Source organism: Mytilus edulis, chromosome 10, assembly GCF_963676685.1.
Source record: "Mytilus edulis chromosome 10, xbMytEdul2.2, whole genome shotgun sequence".
Taxonomy (NCBI): Eukaryota; Metazoa; Mollusca; class Bivalvia; order Mytilida; family Mytilidae; genus Mytilus; species Mytilus edulis.
Window position 1 is genome coordinate 25,457,823 of NC_092353.1, and position 14,674 is coordinate 25,472,496.

Below are 14,674 nucleotides of genomic sequence, written 5' to 3' on the forward strand. Positions count from 1 at the left end.
TCTTCATGAAATTATATCACATGATATTTAGGAATTAGGGGCCGTGAAGGGGCAAAAAAACGCATTTTCTTGTTTCTGAACAATTATGTGTGTACATGGTTTCATAACAAAACAGGAAGGTTGGTATTTATATCATCAATTCTTGGGGTTCTTTGAAATGCCAAATCCAACCATATATTAAGATTTTGGATATTGGAACATAAAAGGTATATGGCCAATTGCAAACTTTTACCACATTTATTATGTGTCAGAAACATATGCTATCTGGAATATTTAATCACAATTGATAGAAATTGAAAGTATATTCATAGTTAGAATAATTATAGTATCATATTCTAATATAAGAAACTGTTTAAATATACTTTGAAAGTGTGCCAATTTTTGAAGACTTTGTGGTAGGCTTGTTTGTTATTCTGTATGAATCAATTTGTAGAAAACTACATGCAGATATTTTTTTTGAAGCAAACACCTTAAAAAACCTTGCAAATATTCTTAATCAATAAGTGAATTAATTAAATTCTAGATGTACTTTGATATGCAGAATTTTATGGTGTAATTAGATTTTAGATAATGGATCATAATAAGGCCAATTTCAAATTTTTCAGTTCTTTGACCACATTCTTTCTGTGTCAGAAGCCAATAATGTGTCACAATCCAAATTCAGAGCTGTGTTTAGTTCGAATGTAGTTTTCATACTTGCCCCAACTGTTCATGGTTCTAAATCTGCAGTTGCATTATGCTGTGCCCAACAGAGCATTTTGTTTACATTAGGTGTTATAGCTGCTTCTGTAAAATCTTTTGTTTAAAGAAAGATATAGCAAGTAAGGCAGCTTTTAAAACTTATTGAAAGAAATGCCTTAAAGAGGCCAAATGTTTAGGGGTGGAGTTTTTTTGTCTGATAATAACAGCTATTTGTTGTCTGTATTTATTATTTTAGTACATTGATTTTCTTTGTTGAGTTAATAACGATAATTGTCATGTTTTCCTAATATTTTTATAGAAATAAAAGTTATTTTTTACAAAAAAAGTCTTATTGGTTGTCTATGTAGTTCACATAACGAAGGATAGAGGTGTACTAAGATACCAAAGGAATAGTCAATCTCATAAGTCGAAAAACCAAACTGACATTACCAAGACATAAAGAAGAATTAGGAAAAATGACAAACAACAGTCAAGAAAACACAACATAAAAACTAAAGACTGATCAAAACAAACTCCACCAAAATACAATGATCTCAGGTGCTCCAGAAGGGTAGCTAGGCAGATTCTGTTTCATATTTGGCACCTTTTGTGTGGTTCATGTGAGTACAAATCGAGATATTAGTCTAACTGGTAGATCACGTTCATGGAAAAGAGGACAGTATTGTAGTTTTGACAATTGGAATATATCTGCTGTCATCGGTGAAACAGATATTCCGCAACATTTCACCAATCATAAAATTTTTGATTGAGATAAGTAAAATTTACTTAAGTTTCCTTCTGTTTAAAGATAGTTAGATTATCTTTTTTATTAACTTTTAAATCTTTAATGGGTTTTAAAGTGTATTTTGTTAATTTTTTTTAAGAATACGAATGTATTAGCCATACATTTGCAGGGAGCGAGAGAATTGGAGACAAAAACGTCAGTTACATTCTGCTACATACATGTAAATTTATCTGGCAAAGTCTTGAACATCATTATTGGTTGTCTTGTACGAAATTTGTTTTTTGATTCCTGAAGTCTTAGTCAAATGATTAACAAGTATAATTCCACTCGACTAGAGAGGATTTAGAGCTTGACATGTGATGCACACACTTGTAAACATCTTTGGACATCGTTTTGACATTGTTGTCCTTACTGTGTTTCATTTTCTTATCTTGTAAGACAATCATGTATATGTTACAGTAAATACGTGAAATTAGGAATTACACGTAATAACTAAACATTTCAGTAAATACATGTAATTACTAGCCAATTTAGTAATTACATGTATTAACTAGTTGTTTCAGTGATTACTGGTATTCACTGACTTTCTTTGTCATTTTAACAGCTATTTACTAACTTGATATTTTTTATTTCAAATTAAAGATACAAAATAAGAAAGTAAAAGGGTAGGTATTTTAGGGCTGACTTAATTAAGGATTAATGAATATAAGGCACACCTTTAGTGGTTGTAAATCGAAATTGAAAAATGGTTGTTTTAAAAGTATTGAAACTCCCTAAATTTCATTTGCAGCATGCAAGACAATGATATCAATCCAAAATTGAGATATAAGTTTGTGAGAAGTTCATAGGCAACTTTGTCAGCTCTTTTTGATGATAAACATTTGATAATGCCAAATTTGTTTGAATAATTCTTAAAATATCATAATTCGTTATATTGCAATCTCCATCAGGCATACTCTGCTTACTTCATTTGCTTTACTATTTTATATTAATCAATTTAATCAAAATCAATCGTATTATGTCCTTTTTAACATATTTTTAGCTCACCTGGCATAGCCATGTGAGCTTATGCCATCACTTGGCGTCCGTCGTCCGTCGTCGTCGTCTGTCGTCGTCGTAAACTATTTCAAGAATCTTCTCCTCTGAAACTACTAGGCCAAATACTTCTAAACTTTAACTGAATGTTCCTTAGGGTATCTAGTTTATAAATTGTATCCGAAGTTTTGATCTATCAACAAGCATGGTCGCCATTGCTAAAAATAGAACATAGGGGTCAAATGCAGTTTTTGGCTTATATCTCAAAAACGAAAGCATTTAGAGCAAATCTGACGGGGGTAAAAATGTTCATTAGGTCAATATCTATTAGCCCTGAAATTTTCAGATGAATCAAACAAACCATTGTTGGGTTGCTGCCACTTAATTGGTAATTTTAAGGAAATTTTGCTGTTTTTGGTTATTATCTTGAATATTATTATAGATAGAGATAAACTGTGAACAGCAAAAATGATCAGCAAAGTAAGATCTACAAAAAAGTTAATATGACCAATGTTGCCAATTGACCCCTTAAGGAGTTATTGCCCTTTAAAGACAAATTTGCTCTATTTGTTCATCAAACTTGCTTAAATTAAAAAATCTTCTCCTCTGAAACAACTGGGCCAAATACTCTCAAACTTTAAATGAATGTTCGTTGGGGTATCTACTTTCTAAATTGTATCCGAAGTTCTGATCCATCAACAAACATGGCAGCTGTGGCTAAAAATAGAACAAAGGGGTCAAATGCAGTTTTTGGCTTATATCTCAGAAACTAAAGCATTTAGAGCAAATTTGTAATGGGGTAAAAATGTTCGATAGGCCATGATCTATCAGCCCGGAAATTTTCAGACGAATCTAACAATCCATTGTTGGGTTGCTGCCACTAAATTGGTAATTTTAAGGAAATTTTGCAGTTTTTGGTTATTATCTTTAATATTATTGAATATAAAGATAAACTGTAAACAGCAGAAATGTTTGGCAAAGTTAGATCTAACAAATAATCAATATGATCAACATTTAAATGGCATTTTAAAGCAAAAATAATAATTGTGAAAGGTTTAAACAAAACGTTTCAGGTGAGCGAATCAGGCTCTTGAGAGCCTCTTGTTAATTTACTTTACATTATGTTTGAAAATTATATTGTAATTGCTCTGCTCATTTTGGGCGCCGTGATTGGCAAATAACATAATGTGTTGTTTGTTGTTGTTGTTGCATATGAACTTGCCCAATGACATAAGTCAAATTCCTTTTACAAAATAGTGAAACGTGAATAGAAGCTTGACTCTAATTATGAGATTATTTTCAAGAAATAAATTTTGTGAAAATAAAATCAAGTTTTCCCGTATTTTACCTATAAATGACTTATATACCAGTTAAAATAACATTCACATTGTAGTTAAAAAAAAAAATATTTTGATAACTTTCTCAGAATATCCTGGATTTCTAACAAACTTGGACAGAAGCTTGTTTAGGATCATAAGATAATATCCAGAAGTAAAATTTGTAAAAATTCCCTTTTTGTATATTCCTTATAAATGGACTTGTTTTTTCCCCCAGTTAACATTACATACACTCAGCGGTTAATTTTTTTTTTAATCATTTATTAGATTTCATAAACCATCCTGGATTTTAACCAAATTTGGACAGAAGCTTCTTATAGCACTAGTCAAAAGATTTGATATTTTTCCCCCATTTTTGTTGAGCCTGCTACTAACAGCTTAAGTAGGCGAGATACTGGGTTCTGCGAAACCCTTACAATTTTAAATCTGAATACATCGGTTACATATCTCCAGCTAGGGGTTGAATTGCAGGTCACATGAATACGTATTCAATGCGGTCCAATTATTCACTTGCAAGTGGAAAAATCATCAATTATGTTTTTTTTGCTTATTTTAGTAAAATAGAACAAGATTGACTGCTAAAAGTGAATTATAATTTCACTATATAATTTCCATTAATGATTTAAAGTCATATGAAACGAGTGAGTGGTGAAAAATAATGTTTGTCTAATTCTTGAACCAATGCATGTATACGTCATAAACTTAGTCCTCTGTGCACGATTTTATCATTATTTTCGCAAATATATCATATATAAAGGCAACAATAGTATACCGCTGTTCAAAACTCATATAATCGTCAATTTTTTTTCTCTCTGTTTGTCATGATTTAACAAATATGGCTGCTCATTAAATGCCGTGTTTTGAAGCCGAGTTTTACCGATTGTCACCTTATAGTAAACAAATCACAAAAGACATGGATATTGAGCACGTGTTTTACATGTATAATTAGATATTTGTTTATTTTAATGACAGATCCATGCGTATTGTGGTCACCTGATTTTTACGAGGAGGGTTACGCTCGGGTCACTATGCATACGGAAAATATGTCGGCGAATAGCTTTCTGGAAGCAAGCGATTAAAAAGAAGTAAACTTCTTCTAAATTTGACAAATTAAAGAATTTTCCTCAGAAAAAAGTATATGTACACAAGTTGTATAATGAAAACTATCCATTTAGTTATAAAAAAACATATGTATATTTTTTTCTAATTTGAGGTTTCTTATGACTTTAACAAAAAAAAATCATATTTAATTTATTTTATATCTCGTAGCTAATGCTCTTATAACAATTAAGGTACATTTTAGGCTGATCATTTTTTAAGAGTACTCACTGATCTTCTATAGCTAAAATTACCATAACTTTTAATCATCTTACCATATTACAACATTGTTTTAACAGTTATAAGTAAATAGGTGCCAAAAAAATCATTTTAAAAATTAGTAATTACTGGTAATAACTGGGCCGTTTCAGGAATTACTTGTATTTACTAAGTACATCGGGGATTACATGTAATTCCTAAATTTTAGTAATTACATGTTATTCCTAATTTCACCTATTTACTGTAACATATACATACCTTGATTATCAGTTGAGTAGACATAGATACAGAAAACTTAACTTTTATTCACCATAGCATTAACGATTAACACTTAAGCTCTGGCTGAGAGCTCTGGTAAGCGTTTTATTGAAAGAAATAACCCAGTACAATACAGGGATTATATTGTATGACATTAACATATTCTTTTCTTTAGTAATGGTTTCAATTTGCCCCTGAATTCTAAACAGCTAGACACCCATCCATTTATCCATCAACCATATGGTGTTATGCATCTGTTTTAGTGAACTTAAACTTGATTCTTGTAAGAATACAACATCCAACAACGCACCCTTATATTTGTATTTTGTTTAATATTCCCTCTTAAATGCATCAATTCAGCATTTTTAAACACAATGCCTTGAAAGAACATTAATTTATATCTTTTGAACTTCTACTTACATTGATGATTGAGTTTGGCTTTCAGCAGCAGATTATCGTGATAAAGTTTATTTGTAACTGAGTATTATGAAAATACAAAATGCAGATTAGTAAGAAGTAGTAAGATTTTGAGGCCACAGCAGAAATAGGTTTAGAGCACATAGTTTAACTGTCTTTTGAGTCCTTTTGTCCATCCATTTTATGTAAAAGTTTTATTTGAGGTAGATGAAAACTTTTGTTTAGAGACGTTTGTAGTCGCATAGTTTAAAATTTAACTCACATGTTCGTTCTGAAGCGAACTGTTTTAAAAGGCAGGTTCCATGTTTCGTAATTTCTGCCTTTAGTTTGTGTATTAAACACTGAATAAATCCCTGCAAGATATTGCATTAAAGATCATAAGGAACAAGCTTTTTATGCCCCATGATGGGCATTATGTTTTTCTTGTCTGTGAGTCCGTTTGTTTTTTCGGCCGTCCGTCCCGCTTCAGGTTAAAGTTTTTGGTCTAGGTAGTTTTTGATGAAGTTGAAGCCCAACTTGAAACTGAGTTCCAGATGATATGATCTTTCTCCGCAATTTCACGATCCTCTGAACATAGAAAACGGTAGTGTGAGTGGGGCGTCCGTGTACTATAGACACATTCTTATTTTAGATCTTAATAATGATCATGAATAAAAAGAGATGAGGAGCGAGCTGAGGTGTATGTTTGCATTAGTATATTTGGAATACCAGGGATTATTTCAGAGTAATATGTCATCTGAATATCTATAGTTTTTGTACAGATATGTATTCAGTGTTAACTATTTCATTGGGTCTATATGAAGTAAAAGCTAAATTTTATATTCTAAATGTGCCATATTCTTCTATTTTTTTAGGCTTTAAGAGCAAATGCAATGTCAGATGGTTTCTCCTCAGCTGTGTATAAAGGCCGACAATGCAGACAAATAAGCAGGTCAAGAAGCAGATCACCTGATCGTAGGTCTAGAAGCAGATCACCTGATTCACCAACCTTTAGTCCAGCCAGTTCATATGATCGTACGTTTAGAAGTATTTCACCTATCTACATTGGAAATTCACCAGCGCACAGTACATGTTCATCTCCTTGCAACCCTTATTCCCCTCTTTACAGGGCAAATACGCCCGATTCACCTTTAAACAACTCTCAAAATTCTAGATCTCTAAGCAGATCACCAGAAAACACCAGACACATGAACACTAGATCAAAAGAGAATAGGTAAAGATTGAGATCAAGATCGCCACCAAACGGATACAGCGAAAGGTCACCATATAAACAAAGAAGTAGGTCTGCAAGTTCAAGTACTTCTAATGATTCAGATTAAAGTGTTACTAAGATTGCTGAGTAAAAAATCTATGAAAATCAAAATATGTTCAAGTGTATTTATACAGTCTTGTATTTAACAGTTTATGTTTTAGTATTTCCGATAAAGACAAATCCAGCGAAAACATTTGCAAATAGTCCTTTGATATTAACTTGTTACAATGGTTATCAGACTTTCCATAAACGGAGTTCAGACGTTTTATCCTTTTGGCTTCATACATTTTATCAGAGGGCACCATGAGTGAACTGTTTGCTTGTGGTAATCCCATATAAAGACTTTAATATGTTTATTTGTTGGGACCTTAATTTGTTTAATTCGACTGTTTGTCAAAATGAGACATCTGATAGATAATTTAATTGTTTTTTTTTATACATGCATGGTTGTGTTAAAATGTATAATAAAAAGATGGGGAGAAAACACAGCATCGAATACATTTTAGAACATTGCATAAATATTTGGAAAGAGAGCTGCAGAACGAACTATTCATATTTTTTAAAGATCATCTAATATCATGGCCAAAACAACCCTGTACATATATATGTTTTTGGTCTTTTTATCACTATCTGTGTGACAACCAGGAGATATAGAGCCGGATTTTTTTAAAATTTGCACTAAAGAGTGAGTAGATTTACAGCACATACTAAACTGAATGTCTTTGTTTAGTTTTTTTTAACTATTGTACATATCTTTTATGCATTTTGTATATTTGTGTTGTGAATAAAGACTGGTTATGAATTTCTTATTTAGCATTGTTATCATGTACTTGGAGACAAACTGTTCTTTAAAAAGAATGTGTTTATCTTACTGGTATGGAGAATATACATACACAATAAAATTATTACCATATTTATCGTTACACGAGCAACAGAACGAATGCTGCATGTAGAGATCTGTTTATCCTTTTGGAGCATCAAGATTACCCGAGTTTTAGTTGTGCTCTTGTTGGTCAGTCTTTCTACGCTGTATTTTGTAGACTGTTATTTGTCTTTACGGATAGATTTTTCCCATGGTATTTGCAGTTTTTTGGGTTTTTTTGCCTTATGGGTTTTTATATCCTTTTGTCTATTTTATGAACAGGAATGGAAACAGAAAATTTTTAAAGGATTGAGATGAATACAAATCGTTTATATTTGATTTCGCGGCTTTGCCAATGTTTTCATGCATTCCTATAGGTAACTGGGTTTTCATTGCACATGCTATTTTTTCTTTATACCAACGGAAATAAATATCCAAATAATATTAATAAAAAAGTGACAATACCAAAAATACCAAACGAAAGGATAACTCAAAACGGAAAGTCCTTTATCAAATTGCAAAATCATACGCTGAGGCACAATTTAAACAAATGGAAAACATTTACTGCAGGCATTTTCTTATGTAGGAAATGGTGGATCTACAGTTTCTAGGTTTCCGCGGATTATAGAGGGTTTGTGGTGACCATCTTATGTTTTACGAAGATGTTAATCTTTTTGCTGTGTTTCTTTGTTTTACAGTTTTTCAAGGACAAATAGTTTCTTTCACTTTTATTGAGGAGGAAAACAAATCTTATTTCAATGACATATATAATAGTGAGATGAAAGAATTTAACATAAAGTCAAGAAAGACGAAAAAATAATTCATTTTCTTTGACAAATTGTACCATCTATTTTTATCTCTGGAATGAATTCGCAAAGCTCAAAAATGCTATCCTTTATGTTAAGAGTTAACCCAACACAGTTCAATAAATCTAGGCGATGAAGATCCGGACAGTAGTTCAATATTTGTAAAATGGACTCATCATCCAAAGAATCACACCTTGCCAGGCTTAAACTTTTAAGGTGGCAATGGTCATGTAATCTACGAGTGTGATTAGACTCCTGGTGTTGAGAGATATTAAACTCCAAGTCAGATATCTTATGATTTCCATGGTCTTTAGTATCTGCCAATGATCTTGCATTCTTGTTTGATATATTTGCTGGTTCATCGCAAGCAGACATTGTAGCAGGATATAATCGAACATGTTTTAAATTTTTCAAAGACGCAAACGTTAAGTCATCAAGATATTTCAAATTACAAAGTATATGCTGGAATCCAGCGCTTGTCATTTTGTTATATCCGGTTAAATGTCCACTGAATTCGAGACGTTTCAGTCGTTTGCAGTTTGTTCCAATATTTATAAGTGATTTGTCTGTAATGTTAAAACAATCATTTACTATGATAGTTTGTAAGTTGCTACAATTTTCAAAAACAGCTTGAAGACCAGCATCTGTTATATGTTTTAAAGACTGAAATTGTATGTATTTAAGAGATTTACAATTTGAAGCTATGGTAAATAGATTCGAATCTGTAAGTTTGGGTGCATGGTCATGATCGTTTCTAAAAGACAACTGTTCAAGGAATCTACAGCTTTCTGATATTTTCTGTATTCCTCTTGTTGAAATAGAGTCTAGATTACCTTCTACCGAGAAGGAGATGAGAAATGGTGCAAACTGAGCTATACCAATTAAAGTATCGTCATTGATATTTATATTAAACAGGCTTATATTCCTCAAATTGATATTCTGTTGGATATCCATAAAACAACTATAGGTAGTATTAGTTTTATCGAGTTCTAATGTTGTTAAGTTGCTACAATGTTTTAATATAGAAGACACAGTTTCGTCATTCACACGGTTCACACCTAAAGACAAATTACGCAAATCTTTGCCTTTCGCACAACACAACTTGACCAAGCAATGTTCCCATTTTTCTTCTGAACATTGTTTGCACTTTTGCCTCAATCCTAAAGCAGAACCACCATGATTAATTTCTAGTGTACGTAGTTGGATATTTGATATGATATTAAAGTATTTTTCTAAATGCTCACATGCACCAAATTTTACAGACAGGCAAGATAGATTTGTATTTCGACTTGCAAGAAATTCTAAAATTTCTATAAATTTACTATTTCCGAAATGTGAATCTCTTAAAGTTAATTCCTTCAGCTCACTGAAATCATGTTTTATCAATTTATTTAAACACTCGCCACCTTGATTGGAAAATAGACTTATATAAAGATTTTTCACAAATAACTTGACTGTTTGTATGTTTTCGTCTGACCACATTATTTTCTGATTATCTCCTCCTAGATCAACCATACACAGTCGCCTCCATAATGTCGGTGAAAAGGAGAGCATTTTCCAACGACGGCAAACATTTCTCATAACAGAAACAATATCTGACTGGAGCATGAATTGAAAGATGTACATCAAGATTTCATCTGGTAAAACGCCTATGTCTGCCATTGGGATACGTTAGCAATCTTGTTTTCTGAAGTAGAAAAAAATAAAACCGTGAACAAGAATCTTTATGACGGACAATGATTTGAGGAGTGTTATTGTATATGTGCTGGTTAACTGAGTTTGAACAGCGGTATACTACTGTTGCCTTTATTTGACATGAATATCAATTATATGGTCATTTTTTTTTATAAATTTCCTTTTTACATAGCTTTAAATTTTTCGAAAAACAAAGGATTTTCTTATTTCAGGCATAGATTACCTAAGCCGTATTTGGCACAACTTATTGGAAATTTGGATTCCCAATGCTCTTCAACTTGGTTTTATAACAATTTTGATCTGAGCATCATTGGTGAGTCTTATGTAGACAAAACGCACGTCTGGCTTATAAAATTATTATCCTGGTACCTTTGATAACAATTCAATCAGAATTCTTAATTGAATCGAATTACAAATTACAAATTATACTTTAAAAATTTTATGCGTCAGAATTACTTGAATTGGAAACGCATAGAACTATATGAAAAAAACATAAACATACAGGAATTGAATACTTGAAGAGCTGAATAACCAAAGTAAACATAGAAATTATAAGCATTCTATCTGAGATCAGTTTTGTCAGAGTGAGTTTGAACCTTAATTTCTGCATAATAGATAAATTTTTGAAGGGTTACTACTAGTTATAAATGATGAAAGTCTCGGTGACATATATTTCCCTAGCAGTGGTACTTATCCATTTTTTAATTATAGTAAAATTAACTGTTTTATTAAAATTTGCTGTTACAAAATGTTAGAAATTATTATAAATTAAGGAATGTATCTCCCTCATGCAAAGCTCTGATTCCTTTCACGGATTTGGCTATACTTTTTGAACCTTTTGACCAAAAATGATAAAAAAAAAAAGAGCTAAATTTATCTTATTTCATATTTTTATGAGAGAGAATCTTGGTTTCTAATTATTTATAAATTTATATAAGGACACTGGGTATTTTTTTAACTCCTTAATTTAATCATAAATATGCATAAACACAACTTTAATGAAAAGACATTGGGTATTTAATGAATCTCGGACATCTCACCTGGTGATAACATCACAACTTATAGTCCACCCGTAGCGGTATCGACCCAGTTAAGCAAAAAAAAAAAAAAATACATTTAATAAATTGTATTCAGCCGAAGCGCTTCTCTTGATACACCTTTATCAAGAAATCTCAGTGCATATATAAATATTAACACTTATGAACGACATATTAATTATTAAAAAAAGGATAATCTGTCACATTTTTAACTATAAAGATCTTTTGAATAGATTAACGAATGATATAATAGTGTAATAGCATACGTAATCAGTCAAGCTAATACTAAATCACATCCTTTAACTATCATAAATATTTTTTGAGTTTTGATCATTTACTTGTTCATTTATTTAAAAAAAAAAAAAGTAATGGGTGCACTCACCAAAAAAAAGAAGATATAATTCTCGATACACGTATATCTGAATAGAGTATAGAATGTTATGTGCAAGAAAAACTTTCAACTTATTTGCATAGATGTTAGGTAATTTACCTAACATGCAAGTTCATATTGAAAACAAATATTTCAATATGTTGTGCAATGACTTAATGTACGTATTGGTTAAAGCACAGGACAGATTTGATCTAGGTATATAATCAATGTCTTTAAAGTCTAATTCTAAAATTAGATAAAGCGGATTGAATTTATAAAGTTTTTTAATCTATTACTTACCTTGATAAGAAGATCTATAAAAACTCAATATATGATGTTCTTGATTATATGACTTTTTTTTTACATGAAAGCACTTGTCACGTCAATATTTGATTTTGTAATATTCTGTAGATCACTAAGACATCATTTACCGAAGGTCAAGGAATAAATAAATACTGTTATGATTCTATTCTATACATAGCAATGACAAATATTGAAGTCACGTGGATATCTTACTTGATTGTACTAATGCTAAGTAAAAAGCGTTACAAGTTTTATAAATTATTGGTTATATTTTCTATTGGTCTTTCTTGAAAAAAAATATAGTTTGACGCAATTCACTTGTTACAAAAGTTCCTCTTATATTAAGTATTCTAGAATAGTAGACATTACAATGTTTTATTTTTTTATAACTGACCATCACCGTTGGTTTATATGTTAAACTATTCTTATTTCGATATCACTAAACTGTTACATACAGCTGAATTCATCCGCTATGTAGAATATGTTTCAGCTTCATAATTAACTCAATTGAGAAAATTTTAACTCTAATTCTTATTATTTTTACAATCTTATTGCTGCAACAGTTTTAACATGTCCTTGAACTGTATGTTAATACTGTTCCGTTTTAGATATACATTTGTAGAAAAGAACCATTCAAAGAAATTGAAAGTTGTTTCTTTTCCCTTTTATGATTAAAAAATGTTAAGCACTCTAACTGTCTAATGTCTAAAAAACATCATCTTTACCAAGCTCATAATTTTTAACGCCAGAAGTGTGTTTCGTCTGGTTGGTGCTCGAATAAAATAGTTTATCATTGAATAGGAAGCAAGACATTTATATGTCAATTGAAGGTCAATAACTACGTCCTTTTGAATGAAGGGTTTGCATAAAAGGTGCAGTAAATAGTAACAGTTATCAAAAGTACTAGGATTATAATTTAGTACGCCAGACGCGCGTTTCGTCTACATAAGACTCATCAGTGACGCTCATATCAAAATAGTTATAAAGCCAAACAATACAAAGTTGAAGAGCACAGAGGATCCAAAATTCCAAAAAGTTGTGCCAAATACGGCTAAGGTAATCTATTCCTGGGACAAGAAAATCCTCAGTAACCTCAGGAACAAATAGTGTTAATAGAAGGTTATGTATAAAAGTTGGAAAGAGAAATTATGACAGTAGGAACATTTTTGTTTGATCCGAAACCATATTTTGCTGAGCTCCATTTGCGTTGCTAGAGTTCCTGTAAAGACACTTGCTCAGAATTGCACATTAAGATTCATATGAATATTTCAACAGAACGAATGTTAATGTAAAATATATACGAATAGTTTAAAGTGGTGATGCAAAGTGTAAAGGATAGTCAAGTAAAAAAGATTAAAACAACAAGTTATTATTTCCATACGTCTCAAGCGCTCTTCTGGGTTAACACTGAACAGGAAAGCTCATAACCGAATATTTGAAAGTCAAAGATGTGAACGAACCAAGACAGTTACAGAGCTCTATATAAAGTTAAGTACCTACAAAATAGCCACATAAATGGGCGTTTTTCAATAAAAGCGTTCCTTTCAGACCTAAAAAAAAATGGAAAATCAACTAGTCTAAAATTTATTTTCAAGAGTTATTTTGAATACCTCTATTATAGACCTGTTTGTAGACAAAAAGTGCAATCTTAAATACTCTTTAAAATGTAATTATTTTCATAATTTGTGTATTGTTTCGTAGGGGACTTTTGTCCCCTACGAAACTGCTTCTAAACACACATATTTTTGCAATTTTAAATGTTTCCTATAGACATTCCAGTTTGTTTACTTTATATACTAGAAAAATCTCATTTTTTTCTGAATTAGAAAACCATTTTTTATCGATAAAGGTTAGACAGTACTTCACATATGAAGGTACAACTCATGTTATGTAGTGGACATTTTGATGCGTTTCGTAGTTGACAAAATCGTTTCGTAGTGGACAAAAAGTTTCGTAGTTGACATCAACCCTATTCTATGTTAATAAAAACATAATAAAAATTATATGAAACTAACCTTTGTTATTTGCTTTGCACGAATATAATTGAAAAAAGAGTAAAAAAAGACTGCATGGTAGTGGTAGTGTCCACTACGAAACGTTTTTCTCCCAAACTTGTTTCGTAGGGGACGTATTCACATGTTTTATTTTTTTCTCACAACCCCTATATTGCAATAGTAACAAGACTGACTGAATTCATCAAAGCATTATTAAGCTGTACACTGATATTTTTTTCATAATTTTAAAACCAGTTACTGAAGGAGATTTGACCCGTTTCGTAATGGACATTTACAAAAATACGGTATCACTCTGGTCCATTTGATGTGCTTAATTTTTCTTACCAACAATTTAATTGCCGTTATAAAAGCATCACTTCTTTTGTAAGACCCTAATGTTTATATCTCTTGCAAACAAAAAATTATATTGATTTTATAAAACTGTTTATTAGAAAGTTTTAATGACTTCGTTTCGTAGTGGACATTGTGTTAGGGACACACCTTCTGAAATAAAAAATTCTATGTTAAAAGCTGTTTATTAAAATATGTTGGCTCTAAACATACT

At 31.2% G+C, this 14,674-nt stretch overlaps 1 protein-coding gene across 2 annotated transcripts; it reads right to left on the reverse strand.

Annotated features, from left to right (window-relative positions):
• Window positions 1-8,585: 8,585 nt before the first annotated feature.
• On the reverse strand, window positions 8,586-12,262 carry LOC139492066 (F-box/LRR-repeat protein 2-like). 2 transcript variants are annotated; one of them, XM_071280190.1, is made up of 2 exons: window positions 12,113-12,262; window positions 8,586-10,397 (listed from the first exon to the last, which is right to left on the reverse strand). In XM_071280190.1, exon 2 carries the CDS (start codon window positions 10,370-10,372, stop codon window positions 8,726-8,728), a length of 1,647 nt encoding a protein of 548 aa, XP_071136291.1. In that variant the 5' UTR covers window positions 10,373-10,397; window positions 12,113-12,262; the 3' UTR covers window positions 8,586-8,725. The 2 variants fall into 2 exon arrangements, with proteins under 2 accessions (XP_071136291.1, XP_071136292.1); XM_071280191.1 differs by lacking the exon at window positions 12,113-12,262 and adding an exon at window positions 11,825-12,015 and having other exon boundaries at window positions 8,704-10,397.
• Between the last annotated feature and the right edge of the window lie 2,412 nt (window positions 12,263-14,674).